The 21,316-nt window shown below is 46.6% G+C and overlaps 4 protein-coding genes across 4 annotated transcripts; 1 reads left to right on the top strand and 3 right to left on the bottom strand.

Annotated features, from left to right (window-relative positions):
- Positions 1 to 3,460: 3,460 nt before the first annotated feature.
- N7508_011154 (uncharacterized protein) lies at positions 3,461 to 4,036 on the top strand (the record flags this gene model as incomplete). The annotated part of the gene is made up of 3 exons (XM_058469214.1): positions 3,461 to 3,654; positions 3,717 to 3,791; positions 3,856 to 4,036. Coding segments are annotated over 3 exons (450 nt in total), but the record flags the coding sequence as incomplete, so codon positions are not given.
- Positions 4,037 to 9,583: 5,547 nt separating this feature from the next.
- Positions 9,584 to 10,245, bottom strand: N7508_011153 (uncharacterized protein; the record flags this gene model as incomplete). Its single annotated transcript, XM_058469213.1, has 2 exons — positions 9,584 to 9,766; positions 9,811 to 10,245. The coding sequence occupies 2 exons, from the start codon at positions 10,243 to 10,245 to the stop codon at positions 9,584 to 9,586; spliced, it is 618 nt and encodes a 205-aa protein (XP_058314191.1).
- Positions 10,246 to 12,608: 2,363 nt separating this feature from the next.
- Positions 12,609 to 13,367, bottom strand: N7508_011152 (uncharacterized protein; the record flags this gene model as incomplete). The annotated part of the gene is made up of 3 exons (XM_058469212.1): positions 12,609 to 12,738; positions 12,793 to 12,866; positions 12,984 to 13,367. The coding sequence occupies 3 exons, from the start codon at positions 13,365 to 13,367 to the stop codon at positions 12,609 to 12,611; spliced, it is 588 nt and encodes a 195-aa protein (XP_058314190.1).
- Positions 13,368 to 16,597: 3,230 nt separating this feature from the next.
- N7508_011151 (uncharacterized protein) lies at positions 16,598 to 19,482 on the bottom strand (the record flags this gene model as incomplete). Its single annotated transcript, XM_058469211.1, has 4 exons — positions 16,598 to 16,778; positions 16,832 to 19,167; positions 19,282 to 19,340; positions 19,443 to 19,482. The coding sequence occupies 4 exons, from the start codon at positions 19,480 to 19,482 to the stop codon at positions 16,598 to 16,600; spliced, it is 2,616 nt and encodes an 871-aa protein (XP_058314189.1).
- Positions 19,483 to 21,316: the final 1,834 nt, after the last annotated feature.

Raw genomic sequence — 21,316 nt, 5'->3', positions numbered from 1 at the left:
CCTCTCCACGACGTATTTACTTTAAATATCTTTGTGACGTAGACTCGAGCTTAAGGGCTTTATTGGTCGAGTATCTTTCAAATCATTTAATTTGAGACTGTCACTTATCGGTGTAGCTGCGCAAAGGCGTTCTTGGAATGAAACTTAGACACGTGTCTGTTATATTTTCTAAGTCTCTTATTTCATGTTTTATGCGTCTCATCATTAAATATCCCTTCCAATGCCGAATTTTTCACCAAACCATTGACGGTCCCCTGCAATCCTTCCTGTCACTGACCCATCAATTAGCCATTGGATCTCGTCTCTTAAAGTGCGCATGCGCTTTGTGGTATCATTGAGACCCCCTCCTGTGCATTCGAACTTGTCTACCTTTATAAATTGCCCGATGAGGTCTCGCAAGTCTCGCTCAAGGCATTCATCGAGATTTGCTTCAATCTTCAGATTGATGCGAAAAACACATGTGTAGTACCATATCTCATTCAAACGTTTGACTCCCTTTTCCCCGGTACACATTCGTATGACTTCCCTTCGGAGCCAGGACGGATGGTACCGTATTCGTGTTTGACGCCAGCATATGCCATGGTACATAGCTTCTTGTGAAATCTTGTGCTTAACGGCCTCCCATAGAAGCTGAACATGGAGCTGTGCTGTATCCAGGGTAGTGTTATGCTGCCTGCCATACACGTGGATGAAGTGAACCATCTTGCAGTTGCGCCAATTTTCAAGGATAGCAACAGTTTCGTTACCAAGACGTGAAATCGTTCTATGTTTCTCTATTGCAGCAGACTCAAAGTCAGTCATACCTCTGCCCTTTTTTGCGTCGATTGCTAGGATATTTACCCGATACACGTTAATACTTTTTTCATTGCCGATGTATTAAAGCAGTAAATCTGGAGTGGGAAATAATGATCTTTTGGGTTTACATGCACATGGCAGAAGATTTTTGCTTCGTGGCAAATATATGTACAGCTTAGTTTAAGATTTTGGGTGATGACGTATAAACTACAAAAGTTCCATGGCTTCTTCTGGTTTATTGATGAGCATCGTATGCCTAGGATGGTTCTCTATTACTATTCGTTGAGGGGAGGGTCAAGGGGGCTTATTATTCTCCGCTTGCAGAATTTCATGGCGGGGATAGGAAAAAAAAGCAGTGTTATTTGACATAAGCAGCATAAAAAAGACGATCCATATTATCGGTTCTAAATTACCTGGCTGTAGGTATAACAATAGACAGATACATGTTAAAAAAGCGACTCGGACTGAAGCCCGCGCGTGATGGACGGCATGATCTAAGCGCTTCGGTCTCACTACAGGTGGGCGACTGCCCTGGCTTAGCTATCGGCCAATAATCAGGGGGTATAACTGGTCACGAAATTTGCAGGCTTGTGCGTGTATGCGAAGTGAAAGATCTGCTCAAGTGGCTACATATGCACTCATCACCTGCCAGTTGACTTAGTTTGTTTTCACTAAAACTTTTCCAATGCTCTGAATTACATAAACTTATCCGAACTGTCTAACTAACGTGGTTCCCGGCGGGTTCGTCATCCCTGCCGGTCCGTCACCCCATCAAATCTTCAAATTTTGTACATTTTTCAAACGCCATTCAAGCAACCAAAACACCATTAAATTGACGATTTAAAACTTCTGCAGGCATGTAGTAAACCTATGCCCTTTTCCTCCGCATTTAGAACATGTATTTTGCCGACGTACAGGGGGCAAAATAGGAAGTGTAGGTTCAACCTGGGATTCTAGAGTAGGTGTATGATCAGATATATATCTTACACCAACACCTCCCTCACCACCAACATTGGTAGTAGGATCCAAAACCTCTGTTAAACTACCTATATTAGGCATTCGCTTCTTCGATCTCTCCCTCTTTTTCGTCTGTTTTCTATTTCCCTCCCGTAAACGCTTGATTTCATCCCGCATTAAGATGTGCTCGTGAACTAGCTTAACCGACATATCGTAGAACTGTTGAAGATCACGTTTTGTAGGGGAAGAGATCTTATCAGCAGCTGAACTAAGACCAGAATTGAGCCTAGATTTGCGTTTTTCTAGCTGCTTAGTCGTCCTAGGGATGCCGGTAGAGATATTACTGCCTGATGTTGAACCTTGTGAAACTGGTCGCTCTTGTAGAGGCGGAGATTGAAGACGAATGTTGAGCTTTGATAACACTCGATCGGGGTCTAATGGTACTAAACCAGTAGCTGCGAAGGCATTCTGAACGATAAACTCTTTGAATGAGTCGTCACGAGCCGCTGGAAAGATATCAAGGAAGTCATCTTTTTCGATAGAATCGATGCCTAATCGGGTATATTCCGCAACCCGCGTTCCGTAAGAGCGCTTTAACACAGCAAAACAACCAACATCAAGAGGCTGTAAAAGATGAGAGGCATGCGGAGGCATACAGATTGGTATAATGTTGTTCTCCTGACAAATCTTATCGAATGTTGCTGTAAGATGACTGTCGTGGCCATCGAGGACCAAAAGACGATGTTTCCCTTTAGTCTGACTTATTGTATGCGGAATAAAGTGTTTTTGGAGCCAATCAACGCCAATTTCATTGCTTGTCCAGCCGTTCGGACTAACGTTAAGAGCCCAATGCTTTGGAAGGTCGTCAAACCATCGTACCATAAAGTGTTTCCCTTTAAAGATAACGTATGGTGGGAGCGCCCGTCCGGAGGCACAAATTGATTCAATAACAGTCACCCATTCACGATTGCCAGGTTGTAAAACGCCCCTCCGACCGGTGTAAAATGACTGCGTAATAACCTTCGTCGTCGCACTGATTCCCATTGCAAACCCCGATTCATCAAAGTTATAGATATCATCCGAAGTGATACCATATTGAGCAATCGTTTTTTCGACAAGGTTAAACCACTCAATAATAGTATTTGGGTCTTCCATTAGGGCGCGTTTGTAGTCATATTTGCGAGAGAATCGAGTAGTGAGCTCAGGATGTCGTTTAATATATTGTGTTGGCCAATTTTTGCCAACGGTCTGGGGGGCATTGTCTCCGCGGTGCTCAAGCAGTAAATTAGCCATATCTCTCAACATCGCGATTGTAAGCGCGGCGCCTCTCTGATCCATAGAGATTAACCAATCCTGAATTGATACCTCTTCTAGTTGCGTGAATTTATGGCCTGTACCCCTTGCTTCATACAGATTAGGAATGCCTTTCATCCGATCTGCAAGAGTTGTACGGGGGACATCAAAAGAGCGAGCAGCAGCAGCGATCGTGGTAATTCTGCCATTCTGAATAGCCTTGATAGCTAGCGAGATCCTGCCTTCCTGCTCGATGGATTTTTGAGCTTTTTGACTTCGTTTGGGGGGCATAATAGGCGTTTAAAGATCGGTGGTTGGGTAGGGGCAGAAGATTTGAGGTGGGATGACGGATCGGCAGGGATGACGAACCCGCTGGGAACCACGTTAGTGCTTGCTAATTATATAATTATATAGTTACGATTGTGTGTCTACAGATCATCAACTTATTAGCGTGAAGGTCGCTCCGGTTCCTAAACAGTCATCATATCGTTATGTAAGTGGCGAAATATTTGCTTTATCATTTGGTGAGGAGTGCCTCGATGTGAATTACGCGCAGCTATGTGGTGATGTTTCTTCTTTGCCTACGCCTTTCCCCCGCCTTTCAGCACCGTGCTGGAGTTGACTGATGGTCTTCTGGACTGCATGAGCTCGTCAAACGAAAGTGATTAAAGGGCCACAACCCCCGGCCAGCGTGTTTCTGTGGCTCACAGAGCCAGAATAAACCTGAATACGCTTTCAGGAAAGGTGTATGTCGCGCGTGAGGCTTCCAATACATTGAACGCAACCGAAAGGCCTACTAACACTTCACAGCTATCCCTGCGTGTTCTTTTATACATTTAGGGCCGAAATTATCCTACAGAAAGAACTTTATTTTTCCGTTCGAACTTACGAAAGGGCTCCTCGCACTCAGTCCTCGCTTTATCTAAATTCTGTCTTGGAACGACTATTGAGAGAGTCACTGTATTGGGCCCTTGAATCCCCCGCACACTGACGATGGCGCCTTTAAGTGAACTAACGATTTGTGGGCCACAACTGGACTTTGGACTACCGTTGTGGTAGGCTGATAGACGCAGGCCTCACGACAGATGATTAGACCTTTTGAACCCATTTATTATTACTGTACAGGCCGACCAGATGGCTGGCAGCAATTGAACGATTCCGCCTTTGTGGTGTCTACTGAAATTTGCCGCTACCGTCTCAATAAGCAGTGGGGGCAATGTCTACGTCTACGAGGCTCTACCCGGTTTGAGTGACAAAAAAGTATCAATGAAATTAGCGACTCACAGGTTTGCTGTTAATTGTGCTGGGCAGACAATCCTGTCAGACACCGGCCAAAGACAATCACGGACGAGTGTAATAGGGCGTACACTTTCAATGAAATGCATATGGTAAGTTCGGCCCTGCGTCCTCTGGTCGGTATTTGATCTGCTACTGAAAGTGGGGAGATTACCGCCTAAGTGAAACATTACTTCATACGACTCTAATTGGGGACTTCCATGTTATACCCATCGGATTGGCAACTAGTGTCGAGCAGAGGAACTATTTTGCGGAAATATACTGGCCTTCCTTATTTGATGTCAGATAAGAATTTGGGTAGTGCAAGTATATCCCGGTTGACACAACAAGACAGTCGAAGGTCCATCGGTTTGGACGTAAGAGATTTCAATAGACCGACGACCAGTCCGTTTGGCGAATGACGAGCCTGGAGGCCATTGTCCATTATCTCAAAGATAGGAATGGGAGGCGCCCTGTCAAACACTGGAAGTTTAGATCGATGCCGCATCTAATAAGAAGGATCGAAAGGTGAAATCTATACAGTATTTTGCATAGTTTGGTCGAGTCTAAACCAAGTCCGCTAATCTTTGGCATACCCCAGACTCCATGCCGCTCGTTGTCCACTGTATTTGTGCAAATTGCGGCGTCATGATTTCCTGCTTATCCCTCATGCTTCACTGCTCTGGTACAATTGGCGGGCTTGAGTTAATAATGTTTTTGACAAGCGAGCTGGCCACCCACCTATTATTGAATTTTTCAATCACAACCTAAGTTCAGTAAGATTAAAACTATTCAGATACCCCCGTGCACCTATTTCTCCTCCCATGTCCTACGTTTTTGCAGAGGCTGCGTCGCTGTGGTCTCTCCTTATTGGTCCGATTCGACGTCGGCGATAAAGCTCCATCTCGACCTGAGCAGGCTTCATGGGCCATTGCCGGTCCCGAGACCATCGATATCGCCTCTAGAACTGACCTACCGCCCTCAGGGACTATTCACCTCCTCGTACGCTTTGTTTTCTGTGGTTTTCTTTTTTTTCTTTTTTTGCATTAGCGGCACGTAACTCGTGGTTCCCCTGGCGCATGATACGCAATGGGTAATTGGCAGCCTTTTAAAATCTGCTCAAAAGCTTTTTCGACACGCAAGGGGTCGGTCCTCTTATAGCATTTTCTTGATAGAGGAAGCTTGTCGGCGTACGTTCTTTACTGTGTGCGGTGGTTTTGGCGTGCGGCTAGAATCGCGTTCACGACTCAGAGGAGGCGGAGGGATATTAAGGTGTACATTTAGCTTTGAAATCACTCGATTCGGATCAAAAAGAGCTATGCCAGCAGCTGCTAAGCTATTGAGAATGGTTTCCGGCTTGAATGTCTCTATTCGAAAGGAAGTCGGATTTATCGACACGACTAATGCAAAGCTTCATTTGCGACTCTACTAGCTTCCCTTATGCCCGTTCTACCACCCCAACACAGCCGATACCCAGAGGCTGTAGCAGGAGAGATAAATGCGCTGGCATACAGATTGTTATAGTTTTGTTTTGAGAGCAATCGAGTCAAATTGAGGGAAAGAAGGCTCCCATGACCGTGAAGATACAGAGACGATGCCTCCCCTTGTCTGACATGTAGTCGATGAAATAAAGAGCTTTTGAAGCCATTTGAGACCTATTTCATCGGTCGTCCATCCATTATAACTCAGTTCGGTTCGCCAATCCAATGGGAGATTGGTGTGCTTCAACCATGCATCCTTAACGACATTGCCTAAAAATAACGGATGGCGGTGGCACACACGTTCCCGCACAAATAGCTTCAATTGCGATCACCCATTACAAAACGGCTCTCCAATGGTAAAGCAATTCCTCAACTTAATCAGTCGGTTTATGGCGAGTTTCGGCGCGATAGTTAATGCAATCAAGACGCGTCGAGAGCGTGGAGCGGTGCGCATCAAATCCCGCTGCAGATCTACGTATAAAACTCAGTTTTTGATCTGAATAGCTAACAAGGCTCTACCATCTTGCCCTACACGTTTTTGAGAGCACTGAAAGCTAATTGGCGGCATATTGGGTGGTTGAATAGACAAAGTCTAATTACCCGACGCGTTTTTGTTTTTGATGGGGTGGTAAGCTCACTTATCGAAAAGGTTATGACTTGGGTCATTAGCATGTATCTTGAAGTCGCCAAACCGAAGACAATCTTTGATTTAGGGCGGAACAAAGAACCTGGACAACCGTTTCATGACCCCGGTTTCGAGCGACCTCCAGAGGCGTCTGCCGTACCTGAAGGTCCCTGCAGTTGATATCAACGGCCTTTACCGCTACTAGCAGTTTGACTACTGAGACATGTCCATTTTCTGCGGCCAGGCGCAAGGGAGTCCTCCCGAAAAAGTCCCTTAGGTTTGGATTAACTTCCTTCATAGAAAGTAACAGTCTTACCACAGATGTATGCCCATTTTTTGCGGCGATTGCCAGTGGAGTCGCCCCTGTTACATCCATATGATTAAGTTCCCCGCCATAATCAATGAGTATCATAGCCATGGCGGTTTGCCCCGTGGATGCCGCCAGTAGCAGAGGTGTGCGCCCGTAGAAGTTCTTACAGTTTGGATTTATTGCGTTGGTACCAAGAAGTAATTCCACCACAGAGTGCTGGTCGCTTTTTACTGCTGTTACTAGGAGGCTCTGAGTTAGGCTAGATAATGCACGAAGGTCAACTGTTTCCTGTAAAGACATCTTTGCTGTAGCTGCTGGTCCAGACCTTGCAGCCCAGAAGAGAGCGGAGCTTCCAAACTGCTGTACGTCGTATCGATAGAGATATACGACTAATAGACTGTAAAAGCGCGAATTCGTCCGCAGTAGGGCATTGATATCGCTTCTGCACAGCCAGCCTTCCGCCACAAGTAGTAAGAGTTCATTAGGTAAGTTTAGTAGGGGCATTGAAGATTGCGCGTGGCTTTTAGTTAGAAGGATATCTGAACATGGGAAGAAAGCTTTAATACAAGTACAGTATCATTTTCGTGCATACTCACCAATGGCGCTGAATTTAGATATAGGGTTCAAACACGAACAAGTCCAAAAATCCCTCCGACCGGATTATGTGGACGACATACCAATAGAACTTTTTTTTGGTCTTAAATCTTCAATGTAAGGCTTTCTGTTTTGGCCAAGCCTCAGTCAAACCCAAATAGTGGTCGAACCCATCATTGAGCAACCGCAGGCGTTCCGTGTACCACGTCATATTAAGGAAAGCGCTTCTTTACCTATCGACCGACCCATTACCTGGAGACTGTCATGTTGCTTTATCGAAGTTGTCAAACATCCCGAACTAATTAATCCCTGGTCTTTCCTCCATTTCGTTGTACACGTCACATCTTTATTTGCGTACTTGTATTTTGTATTTTCTTATTCGTACCTGGCCATCCGAATTAGCTGCGTATTTGCACAAACCCCGGAGCCCGGCAAGGATATGACCAACGCTAACGGAAATATTAAGCTTAGCATCCCACGTCCGACTGGTTTTTCACTCATGGATTGATTCCAACGGCACTCCTGAAAATGAACAGTATTATTTCGATGTGAGAACTCGAATGTCGAAAGCAAAGTCCCCATGTCGAGAAACCCATGTTTTGTTTTTACTGTTGCAATGACATTGTGTCCCCATCGTGAGAAGATGGGGCTTGGAAGATGTTTGCGGAACCTATACCCTGCTTTGGTAGTCGGTCAATCTAGCATGATGATGTTGTGAGGGCGCTCGTCAGCTGAAAGTTATGGTGGGGCAATGTCAAATGATAGCGGAACTTATACTGTATTTGTTTAATGCGACAGAAGCCTCAAAACTGAGCAGTCGTAGATGCCCATATTTTTCTGTGTTCATGATCAAGCGACCGGCAGGTTCCGCGCAGTCTCACCTTGCGATGAGAGGCTATATCTGACCACGAACCAATAAGCCGAGAGCACCACAAGGGTCCCGGCGATATGCAGATATAATCAAGCAGCAACAACCGTCTTCCCATACACGTACAGGCAAGCCTCAACCGATTTAGCTAGTAACTTTGATAATCTATCCTGACCAATGAACTCCATGTCCATTTGTGCGGAAGGAAAGCCCAGACCAGAATGGGATACGGAAATTGAACAGTCCCATCTTCGGAAGCAAGCTCCATCCTCAAAGGTATTTGCTGGAACGTCGTCTTACCTGTACCGAACAAGGTTCTAACGCCGAGACCTACCTCAGAAAATTATTGCGGCAGCTGAGGCTGACTTGATGCTTTCCATTCTCGCTCGAGTAATAGATCTGACAGCGGGAATGAGGCTTCAATGCAACCAAGTCCTAGCGCTAACGCAATCATAATGAACCTAGTTAACGGAGAATGTTTGTACTAGGTCCCTGTTGGCGCCTAGTAGGGTTACTCGATACAGTAGAGGACTGAGTTACATGCACAGTATCCAAGCCAGTTCAGTAGTTCGCAGAATGACTATCCACGAAGTATCGTTGAAGAATACATGCCGCACTGAGGAGAGGAACACTGCACTGCATTGAAAGAAAATCCAAGTAGATTCCTTTTTCCCCTTTTTCTTTTCTTCAATTGTTGTGGTTCCATCAACCTTAGCTTTCTTGATTTATTCTAGATGCCGTTCTATCTCACGTCCTGGCACGTAATCTGTGACGGCGTCAGGGTATGGGCCGTTGATGAACTGTACGGGCACATGACGCCGCAAGCCCTGTTTCGCGTTGGTATATCGGCGGGACGGAACAAGCTCCTTTCCACTGTCATCTCTTGCATGGGCTTTGAGACTGAGGTGAGGTTGCGAATTATCGACAAAGATATGACGGTCGAAAAACAATCGTTGCAAAATAGGTATTCCTTGTGTTCATTCATGTTCAACACGAAGAAGAAACTTTACGAGGCTTGGGAATGGTAAGCAGCTTGGCCCTATGTATGTTGATGCTTTAAGGTTGCAGGACTACCAGTTGGAAGTGTTTGTTTAAAAATCAGAGTTATTTGATTATTGGATCAGTTTCCGATATTGGTTGACTCTACGATCGGATTTGCCGCCGTGCGGTGAGAGCAAGGTGAGAGCAAGGTGAGAGCAAGGCAAGGTGAGTGCAAGGAGAGGCACAAGATTCACAAGACCTAGGCACGCGAGCGACTGGAGGACAGGATCTGTTCTACTAGCTAGGAAGCAACCTCATACTCCAGGGCCACAATCACCTTACTCCCGAACCTTCCAGCGTGCAAGATCTCACCTTCGACTTATGCTTCAGCTGTAGTAGATGATCTAAGGACGGACGCCAAATGTCGAGACGCCAGTACAGGCAGGCTGTTCATCAGATGCAAGGTTAGCAGGCTGTCCATTAAATTCGACACTTTCGCCAGGTTCAGGGAATTTGATATCAATGCCTGCGGTGGTGGTACAGCCGTTCACGTTCGCCACGAACATGGCAGGGAGGGTGGATGAGCGCTCGATGGACTTAACAGCGCCCCCCTGGAGGTGTCACTTGTTACCGTGATAGGTGCACAATTCATGTACATCTCGCGGTTTCCAAGGCGGTTAAACCAGGTCCAGGCCAGTGTGTATTTGCCGGGCGTGATATTGTGAGGAATGGTGAAGTTGGATGGGTATTTCTCGATCCGAGAGGGGTCACTGGGGAGATTACCATCCACATTGGCCGGACATCCACCAATAAAGGACGTAATTACCATCCACTCTGAGCTCTTAGATGGCTCAAGATCCTTGGTCAGACTGATCTGGCATGAGCCTCCTCCATGCGTGACACTTCCCTTGAATATCAGCTGATGCGATTGGCCCACTCCAATCGTTGTTTCAGTCCGAGGGGCCTCGAACGCGTTAGCGCGCAGTTTGCAAGGAAAGTCGCTACCATCACCGGCTAATGGAGAGTTATTTAGTGTACCTAGACTATAGGGCTCAGGCGAGGTCATGATCAAATGAGCATGAATCACTGAACAAAAAAGGGACATGTTGAGCAACCACCGACGCAAGAAGCTTTTTAGGATCATAATGCTCTACCGTTGTTGAGAATGAGGAACACGAGGAACAAAAGCAATATGTAGTGTGGTTGGAAAGTGGGCTCCAGTACGAAAATAGACTCATTCTAGCAGGTCACGAAATTGGGTGGAGGCGATGATAAGCGGGCAAATAAATCATCCATCCATCTAAACCTAGCAAGTGGGCCCAAGACCAAAAGATTGGTCTCAAGACTAAGCAAGTGGTCTCAAGACCAAGCAAAGTGGTCTCAAGACCAAGCAAGTGGTCCCAAGACCAAGCAAGTGGTCCCAAGACCAAAGTGGCCAATTTTGGCCAATTTTGGCCAATTTTGGCGAATTACTCATCTGTTCTGTTATCCAGTAAATGCTATCTCTAAATGCTCGGTGGCTATCGATGGTTCCAGAGATGATAGTATGTGCCGCTGTTTATTCTATATTGAAAGAATGATCGCTAATTTTATTGCGGGGAGTGACAAAAACGACGAGGGACAGAGTAGCCGTTTCGGACCGTTATTGGAACTGAAGTGATAATATACTGTTCAGTATCCTGTGGCAAGCCTGGCCTTGTTGGAGTAGCGATGAATACACGATTCTCTCATTCTCATGCTGGGTTTCATTCCTTGGCGGAGGGGATGACAGGGTATTTGGAGCGGCGGCTATTTTCCTCGTTTTGTTATAGTGCCGTTGCATATCACTAGGACCTTGGCGATCCTCTTGTTTGATATTTGCGTAGTGGGGTATAAAATGTTCCTCGAGTGATGAAAACATTCGGACCCGTTGGGTTACACGGTCTCGAACGAAAAGAAATGTGTCCTGATTGCAAAGTATGCCCAACTCGTGTACCTTTTTCATCACACCATCATGCCTTTTCTTGAATGTGACTTTTCTGTCTCTGGGATTGATAATCTGAGTAATCTTGCGGGCGACTTTCCCCATTTTGGTCAGTATGGCAATCAATTTTTTTTTTTTGGACGGAGAAAATGGACTATATAAGAAACGTCGTCTCAGCCTGTCCTTGCGCTTAAGATAGAAGCATCTATTTTGGGCTACGGGGCCAGTTTGCTTCTGGACAGCGACATGCTTCCGTTTCTTCTTCTATCCTTCTATTTTAGGAAGTGCGTCATGACCGCTTCACTCCACTCTGCCGGTGCGTGCGTCATACGTAGGACAAGACAAACCATGTAGGTTGATTCCATAATTGTGTAGGGGCTCATCGTTTTCAGTTGAGCAGTGTCATCCTGGTAGATTGATCAGGCAAAATGTGGATCCCACCTTCTTAATCTTAGTTTTGGCCCGTTCAGAGACGGGACTGGTCAGATATTTGGCTGGTTGACCATGATGTTCTCCACCGTACCAGTCCGCTACGGAGGCTATTGTGATCACGTTTACGATTAAAGTCATAGCAGAGCTACAATATCTAACTTGTTAGGGCACCATCACCATCTTAGCTGAGCCAGTGGGGCTTTCCAGAGGACCCCTAGATCCCAGGACCAAGATGGAGTAAATATATTCTAATTCTAGCAATGGATCAATTTGGCTGTGGGACTAATTTAGATTTAGTTTTTCAGTCTTTATAGGGTTGAGAATGGGACTCAGTGACCAGAAAAATAAAATATATTAAAAACAGGACCGGAAAACAAAGGAAGTATGGCACGATGGAAGATCTATTTCAAAAGCACTCTCATCCGTGATTGGCCATCACACAAAAGCCGGCAAGACCCCCAGAGAACTTGCATGGATAGCGTATGCAATGATTGCCGTGCCATACAATGCACCGAGGATTTGCTGACACGTGCCCAGAATGACAATCGCCCTCAGAATGTTCAATTCGCCCTACGCCCACACGATCTTGGTGAACAGCATGTTCTGCAATCAAGGAAGCGAAGACGGGGGTCTGTTTAGAATATTGCCTCCTCAATGAAGAAGGCATACATTTTTCGCATCATCTTGAGCTACGAAAATTTAGGAATTCTGATCTTGAGACCGATCACCCCACGTGATTTTAGGGCTCTGTCAGGAGAGTTATCATGTTTTCAATTATAGATAATATATTGAACAAGCGTGCGTTGCTTGTAGTCATGCTAGCATCGTAGTACGGCCATGTGCTCAATTACTCAATTCTAGGAAGATTTGTGAACGTCGTGTACCACGATTCTGGGGCCTGGTCCAAACCGAGACTGCTTTCTTCCCGTTTGTTGCCCGGTGGCCCCATCTTTACAACCACACCGCACCACCCGACCGGGCAATGTTCCCGGCTAAAATCTGCGCTATCTTCGGCTGATCATTCCGGTTCTTCTTTATCGCTCCTGCCTAGGAGCAGACTGGAAACGAATCAGGGACGGGGAGGAGCGAGGGGGAGACGTGCCCCCTTTTGGGTCACGAGCATGGGTGAAATGGGCGATATCATCGGCCGCAGTTTTGCTTTCCCTATAACGGTCAGACTCATGTCGTGTAGATACAGGTAACGCAGGCGCTACTTACCGAGAAACTTTGGAAGATGGGACAAGTTGCGGGGAGGGACATGATTCCCTGGACTGGGCTGACTGGAGGAGGGACTAAGGGGGGGTTTTGCTTCTTGCCCTTGGTTGATTGGCGTCATGGCATAGGGCGGTAGACCCTCGATGAAGAAGATCGAGGCTCTTTTGTAAGGCCTTCACGCTTCCTTGCAGGACCGTGGAGTTCTCCTTCCATCTTTCAGCACTGAAATTGAGTTGTACAATCTCGGCCTTGAGCTGTTGGACTTGCTCCTCCAAACCTTTCCTAGTATGCTGTTCCTTTTCGAGTTCTCTGCTTTGTTCCTCAATTCTGGCCTGCTCCCGCATTCTTTGCTCTTTTTGCCTTTGTCGAAAGTTTCGCTGTGCCTGCCTTTGCGCTAGCCTGGAATTGAAGGATTTCTGTGTAGCCTGTGGTTCCACGACGGGCGCACGGGATGGGGATGGCAATGTAAGTTGGCTGACGTTACTTCGCTCCACAAGATGATCTTCGTCTGTTGATTTGGGAAACGGACAGAACTCCATGTCATTTGCTGCCTCTTCTTCCGATACGAGGTAGTCCATTCGTAGTGGGTTCCTGTTTGATCCTCAAGATTATAATTTGGGACGAAAGGGAATCAGGACATGGGAGAAATATGGAACAACATCTGCGGAAGTGTTCGCATGCTTTATGGAATGAGACGAGGCTTATGTAATTAGTTGTATCCTCATAGTAATAAACCTACCGCGCGATAATCACGCAGAATTTACGATACAATGACTGTAAGTCAATTGCCGTCAAAGCGTGGAGATCCCGAGTTGCCTTTGTCCCACGTTTCATGTTTGCCGATTATACACTAGATTACGCTCTAGTCGGTGCCGCTATGGTATTCCGTAATGGGGGAGGGAGATATGCGTTGCGAGCTGCTCACCCTTACCAGGCTACGCTTCAGTTGTAGCAATCTGCTGCAATACTGAGCGTCACAGGCCCAGAGAAATCACTGCTATCAGGGCGTCCTGATATTAGGGTTAGTAATTGATAAGGCAAAAGAAAAAAAAAAAAAAAAAAAAAAAAAAAAGAGAAAAAGAGAGAAAGGAAAAAAGCCGCTACAGGGCGTTTATGTCATTGATGCATAACTTGTGAAGATCACACATCTTGCACGAATCTCGTAATTTGACTCCTACAGTATCAACGCGCATTAAATTTCCTTCCACCTTGATCTCCACGTGGCTTCAATAAGGTCCTAGTTACATGGTGAAAAAAGCAGCTCTTCAGCCTTGGGCGGGTCAGAACAAACCGTGTTGGGGAATTCCATGTGCTGAATCGTGCCACTATTTGTGCTGTTCAGGAGCGTAGAGCTGGTAATCAGAGGAGCACCGAGCGCGCTAGCTTTTGGAACTACAAATACTCTTCAGGAATCACCAAGTCAATATATTTGTTATTTATTTGTTATTTATATTCTGTTCGTCTGGGTGCCCAGTATTGACCGGGGGAAAAAAAGCAGCATATTATCGGTGCACTCACGCTTGAGATACCTGTCAGTCAGCAAAAAGAACAGAGATATCCGAAGCTATCGTATATTGTATCATATTGTTATTTCAATCATCTTCGTATGTTGGCCATTCTACAGTATCTCTGGACTGGGAGTAAATTTGATTTGACGCCGACACCGAATGAATTCTGGGTGGAGTCGCAGATTTGTCTGCACTAATAAACAGGGGGCCTGCGTTTCCTGATAAACTTCTTGTCAAGGCTCTGAGTTGTGTAGCGAACTCTCTCTCTCGTCATCATGACCTACTCTTAGGATTTTGGTTGGTGGTTGTTGACCTTAGAAAATCGCAGTCGCTCGACCTTTGATGTCCTCGGATTTTAGAACGCTTTGAGACGTAAGATCGACGATTTGCGGATCCATTGTTTGTCTTAAGCACTTCCACAAATGGTCATGTCCTTGCTCTCGAGACTTGTATCACTATCAGCTCCTAGTCAGAGCAAATTATATTGTGGTCTCTGAGCAACTCTATCTAACTCTGTGACGCTAAGGGTTCGTTATCAAATGCTTACATTTGAACCTCGCAACTAAATTTAGACGATAAGCCAATTTTTGGTTTTCCCCATCCGAGCCAGGTCATATATGTGGGAGACCTACCTCTGCGAAGCAATTTTGAGAGGCGTTCATTATCAAAAAAATTCCTATGCTTCACGAAAATATGGAGGCATGCTTCATGGGAACATCCACATTTTTCATGATTCTCTGGTTGCAGCTATATTTACGTCAAAAAAAATTCTTGTCTGCGTCATCCATCAGACCCAATACAGTCCACGAAAACAATTCGGCCGAGACGTCTATACCAGCCGGGAGGTCTAGCTCAGTCAAGACCCCCTTGAGACGCTCTTCGCGTTATCGCCGTTAATCCCGAGTCCGAGGGAAATTGCAATTCATATGTGACAGGATTGAGAATTAACGTCAAGTACGTTGTGCCTCTTCATTTAGGATGAAGCCACATGATCATTAACTTTACGAGTCCCCGCGTAGAATGATGCTCAGTGTCTCTCACCCTAAATGTGTCATGTCAAAGCAAACCTCACAAGACACCTTTTGCACTACTATTCGCCCGGTCAACTTACTCAGTAAATATATATATATGTACGTATTTATCCTAAACATAACAGCAGAGGGAATCCCGTAGATCAGAATTTTTTTTTATATTTTATATTTTTTTTTCATGCGTCCTTCCCGGGGCTTCTGATACCCCGTTGTTGGATCTCGGGTGTATAAGCGACGAGACAACACCCACCTACGTGCAGCAGCTCAATGCCGAGAAACCTAGAGAGTATAGATATAGGGCGGAGCACCTATGCAGCCTCTCGACACCATCGCCAGACGAAGCCGACCTGCTGCTTTTTACCAGGAATCCTTTGGAAATTCCGCAGCCTCGAGTTTCACCCATGTATAATATAGATTCTGTCTTCCTTTACATTTCCACCGCCTGTCCAAAGCGGGTTCTAACTTAGCGTGTAGAGACCGGGCGGGCCTGCCCAATCCGCTGACTGCTGATAACTAATCTGTGACGATTCATATCGGAGTATGAATTAATTAAAACGGTCGCTCACACAGTGGACGGCTCTGTGTACGATCTGTGTACGATCTGTGATGTAATCAAGCTTGGATCTAAACCAGCTCTATTATTGATGCAGTCTTATTTCTTCTCCGAAACAATGCTTGAGGACATGACCAAAGGAATTTGCCAGCAATTGTTCCTTATACTACATCTATTGTATGGACATCAATAGTACAGAGTCTGTGGATAGCCCCGTCATAATCAATAGCCAAGAAAGAATATTTGAACGACGTGGCAGATCACGAGGAAATAATCGGAAGATCGTCATCACCAGAATCTAGAATCAAAAATTAGCCTGCAAGGAAATCGACGTAAAACCTTGCCGACCGTGTAGTTCGTACATGGATATATAATACCGCAATTTCTTTAGAGGGCCGAGGTTGCTAAGACCAAGGCGGAGAAAACTGGAAACAACCAAGTATCAACAACTGATTGCTGGGGAAGGAAGGGCCAGCGTGGTGGAGATGTATGGGGTCCTCCACGCTCTGTAAGGAGTTTATTGCTATCCTATCTATGAACTAATGTTACACCGAGTGAAGCAGCAGCTTAAGTAACCCAGAGTCTGGCTAGTGATAATGATGCTGGCATAACTGACGGACCGTCTATTCGAATTTCACCGGCAAGAATTGAAATTTTGGCGAGATGTAACCCGCTCACACACGGCCGGTATGATGGACAGCCGGTAAGCACCAATATCAAGCGGCATCTGCACTCATGTTAATCTGGTGCTTGACCTGCACACGACTCGAGCGAGCAATGTCAATGGTCTGCTGGCTATACTGGCGGGCTGTGCAAATTTCTCGAATCAGGATTGTGATCCAGAGGTTACGAAAACAGGCCGCAAGCTCTCCTTTGGGGAATGCCTCTGCAAGGTTACTGCGTCTCCGTTAACAGCGGATGGAGATGGTGGGTGATGCCCATGAACTTACCTTATCACACTCATCGAAGACCGCATCAGACCCTCCTCACGATTGCTTCCTTGGGAGACGATATGCAGAAGTTGGAAAATAGACTCAATGAAGGGGTGGAGTTGATCGACGTCGGAGTCACCCTTGTACGAAAGAATGATACCATCCCAAGCATCCAGGATACCCGTGCGAATAGCGATAATGTGTTCCCCCATTTCAAGAGGCAGTTGAGGCTTGGTGACCATCGAGGTAAATCCCTGAAGCTCTCGACCGACAACGGGCAGGTGAGTCTTGAAGGTAGAGCCCATAGCCTGGGCAATGTCGCCAAAGGTTTGTAAAATGACAGGTATGAGTTGTTTGGGAGAGTTGGGCAGGACATCCACAAGAACTTTTAAGAAATTATGGCATAAGGGCCTGACTGTCTCGTTCAAAGCACAAACAACATCACTGATAAGGTCGATGGTTATAGAGCAGAAACTAGGATCAGTTGAATGGTGGAATGCGTTGACCATGAAAGGCTCGAGGGGAACTATATATCCACCAAAACCCTCTTTAAGGGCGCTAGCAACAGCACCAATGGTAGTGAAAGCAACATCGGAAATGCCTGACTGTATTTGGTGAGTTGACAGGACCTGAAGCAGGACATACATGATTCGATCGGCCTGAGGGGTGATCTTAATCCCTAGACACTGAACAATAGCCAGGATAACGCTAATCAAAGATGTCTGCCTGCCTTCGAGGAGACCCCGGTTCTCGGTGTTGACGGCCTGCTGTTGCAAGGGGATGGTTTGCTCCAGGCGCTGAATGATAACGTCCAAGAGAGCAGAAACTTCGGCGAGGTTTTCAGTGGCCGAGTTTAGGACGAGAGAGATAAGTACCTCGTAACTAGCGGTGCGGAGGCCATCAGCGTGCGGAGGTTCAGTCACCGCAAGCAAGGTTCTGACACTGTCCTTGAAATGCTTAGAAAGAGGGTTAGTTCCAGAACCAGCATCTCCCGAAAAGCGGTCGACAACGTTTATCAGAGCCCAGCAGCAGGAGTCAACCATCCTGGGGTCGCTAGAAATGCCGTTCAAGAGGCCAGCGATCAAAGGCTGCAGGTGAAGATCAGGGTCCAATGCCTCGGGGCAGCTGTCGCACACCCGACCCAGGGCGTAGGCAGCAGAATCTCTCACTTGGAGAGCGCTATCATTCATCATCCCAAGAAGGCCAGTAGGCAAGGACAAGGCTTGCTTAATCAAAGGCTCCAGCACACTGGGCTCGGGGCCCTCCATGATAGCTCCAAATGCAGCCACCGCGGCATCTCGTCGGCGCCAGTCCTCGTTACGGCAATTTTCCCCCACAAACGTGACCACAGGCAAGACGATATCGTCCCGAACACACTGAGCATACAATTGAAGAGCCTGATATGCGGCATGCGACACGTCATACTCATCACCGCCAATTTCCTCGTTCTGTCGACACATAGCCTCTAGTAACACGGGGACTGCCTTACGAGTAGCATTACGGGCAAACCCGGCAAGCTGGCGAGGCTCTAAACCTTCATGATAGGCCACCGTATTGTCATTGCCGATGGTGATCTCTTCCTCGCACACTGTACTCCAGAACTCGATGGCCAGCTTTGCAACGTCGTCATTCCTGTTCTTCATGCCTACGATGCTCAGGTCAAGTAGACCGTTTTCCATACAAAAGGGCATTCTATCGTAAAAGGCACCCATAATACGACTCAAGCAGCCGAACGCACCGGTCTGGATACGAGTATCCTCAGTCAGAGTGGCCTCAGACACGATGTGCATGATGTAGTTCCGCTCGCCCTCATTGTCGATGCTGGGGCGCATAAAATCCACGGTATCACCCAGAGCGGCGATGGCAGCACAACGGACCTCCGTGTTGAGCTCCTCACGGCGAGCTCCCTGCAGAACCGCGGTCAAGATGGCTTGATAATGTGTCGGCAAGCTGGCGCGGAGGTCGACATCTTGAGACTCGCAAATGAAGCCAATGGTGGTCAGCGATGAGTGCTTCAGGGCGTCGGTCCCGCTCGCCACATTTTGCACGAGGGTCTGCATTAGTTCAGGCCACTCACTTCGCGGTAGCTCAATAGCGGCAATTGACACAATAACAAGAGCTGCGCAACTTCGGGCTCGGCGATCGGATGTGTGCAGCGTCTTGAGCGCGGATTCCTTGACTTGCGCCTTGGTTTCCGCGGGGATCTCAACAGCCCATCGCCGCTGCGCTTCGCGCAACTTGGCCTGATCTCGGAAAGTAAACGCGTTTTTCAATGCGATGCCAGCAGCAGCACGGATATGCGGCGGGTTGTCTTCACGGTCCAGTTCCTTGACTAGCGACGTGAGGTAATCGGCCTGTTTAGAACAATAGGTAGAGATGAGAAACTCGTCAGTCTCGGGGGATAGCAGTGAGGCTTTCTCGTGCAGATCCACATCTCAAAATATATGGCATAATTTCAGGGAACGTACGAAGTTAGTCGCCGCAGCGTGGGCAAGCCGCTGTTCTCCGTCGGAACGTTCTACCGCATCTTCGGAACTCGGTCAGAGGGACATTGTCTCATATTTGAGGGACACAACGCAGCAGAATGAAGATTTTGACCCGCATTGAAGGCAGCCATACCCGAACATACCTATCGAAAAAGTGCGCTGCAATACCTGTTGCGCATTCATTACGTCCAGAAGGCACAAGCGTTACAATATGGGAAGGGAGGCAGGGAGTGAAGGAGGAGACAAACATTCTTAAGAACGGGTAGGCAGCTGTTCACCAAGCTATCAACGTAAGGCTATTTTAGAAACACGAAACCAAGCCTACCCACAATGCGGATAGGGGAAAGCAAGTACCCTAATTGTCCAATCATCCACAAACCGTTTCCGGATTCTTCACTAGAGCTTGTACCTCGATATGTGTCATGGTAATAACGAACAATGGTGCTAGTCATCTCCCTGCGAGAAAGACATCCAAGTCGTTTGGAAAAAAATGGAAAAAAAAAAAAAAAAGAAAGAAAGAAAGAAAGATATTCTTGGACCATATACACCATAGTTTTGAGATTTACTCAATTCCTAGCTATCATCTCACTATCAGTTTATGCTAGGTTCGAAGCCTTTCGGCGTTATCTGTTTCATTTATTTACGGGTCAAATGACTGACAAGCTTAAGTCCCGGTCACTCCCTAAGTCGCAATCACACAAATCGATTGAGCTCACTTTCGTTAATAAAACAGGCACGATATGGTATTCTTCCGATCTATTTCTAACCTGGTGTGAGCCGCTTTCCATGACAGAAGCTATCTCTCAACGCGGGCATTCCACCACATGCGCACGACAGATAGTTAGTCGACTAAGGACCGGAAAGCAAAGTCGGCTATAAGCAGGATAAAAAGATCTGTCTACGCTCTATATACAATGTTCAAGGGCAACAGCATGCGCTGTATCCCAGCCAGCAAGCAAAACAATCAAGATAGTTCTACAGTATGAGACGTATTGGCTTTGGCGCACTATTTGTTGCAAGCGATCATGGAGCTTGCTCAAAGGTTATCTTCTTCGCATTCATGTCGGTCATGCTTCTTGTTTTCCGATGGCGCCCGGTTGAGGGACAGAAACCGTGATGTTTCTTGTCAGGTAAATGTCCACAGCGGTAGATGTCGCCGAAATTGTGACTGATGGAGGGGTAGAGGACCCCGCTGGTAAGATACTGATATTGACTGTCGGAGATGGCGGGGGAGGATTTTCATCCTCCTGAAAGGCTAGGATTTGAAGCAACTGGCATATTTGGTTTATGGATTCCTTGCTGCATTTTGCCGCTTCCGCCATATCCGCCACCGTCAGCTTTTTGCTGACAACCATATCGTAGATCATTCGCAATTTCCAGCGCGGTAGGGTCAGAAGTGATCTTTTGTTTCGGCCAAACGTTGTAGAATCTTGGCTCCGGCGTGGCATTTTGCCGCATCCGAATAGCTCGTTTAAGCTCAGAGCGATGGGGACGGAGGGAGGAGATGTGGGAGCCTTCAATTTTGGAGATCCGGGTCTTCCCAATAGTGCGAAATACGATTGAGTTGGCATTTATATAGTTCTATTCAGTATGAAGAGGGACGTTCGTGTATTTTACAAAGAAATGTAAATGCGATTAGAAGACGGTTATGTTATGATAGGTATGTGCAACGCTTACGGTATTTCCTGCTGTATATCATAAACGTTGGAGATGAAGTACTCAATTATAGTTATGTATCACATATGACGGTAATATGCAGCACCGAACAGACCCACGGGATAACTTCCCACGCACGGAGTGAAATCTCCACTATCCTCAGTGACAGCTAAAGCTAGTCCGCACGGCAAGCAATTCGGAATCTAGCGAACAAGCCTAGGCAGCACGTGAGTTATTCCATTCTACGGGCAGCCTGGGAATGACACAGCCGATTTGGTGGAAAATGGAGCCATACAGGGGAAACGCACCCATTCTGCATTTTAATATCACGCAAGGATTGCGCACTAGAAAAGGGGATCCA

The sequence above is a fragment of the Penicillium antarcticum genome, assembly GCF_028974205.1.
Source record: "Penicillium antarcticum strain IBT 31339 chromosome Unknown utg000010l_segment0_segment0, whole genome shotgun sequence".
Taxonomy (NCBI): Eukaryota; Fungi; Ascomycota; class Eurotiomycetes; order Eurotiales; family Aspergillaceae; genus Penicillium; species Penicillium antarcticum.
This window is presented reverse-complemented; position numbering and strand designations above follow the sequence as displayed.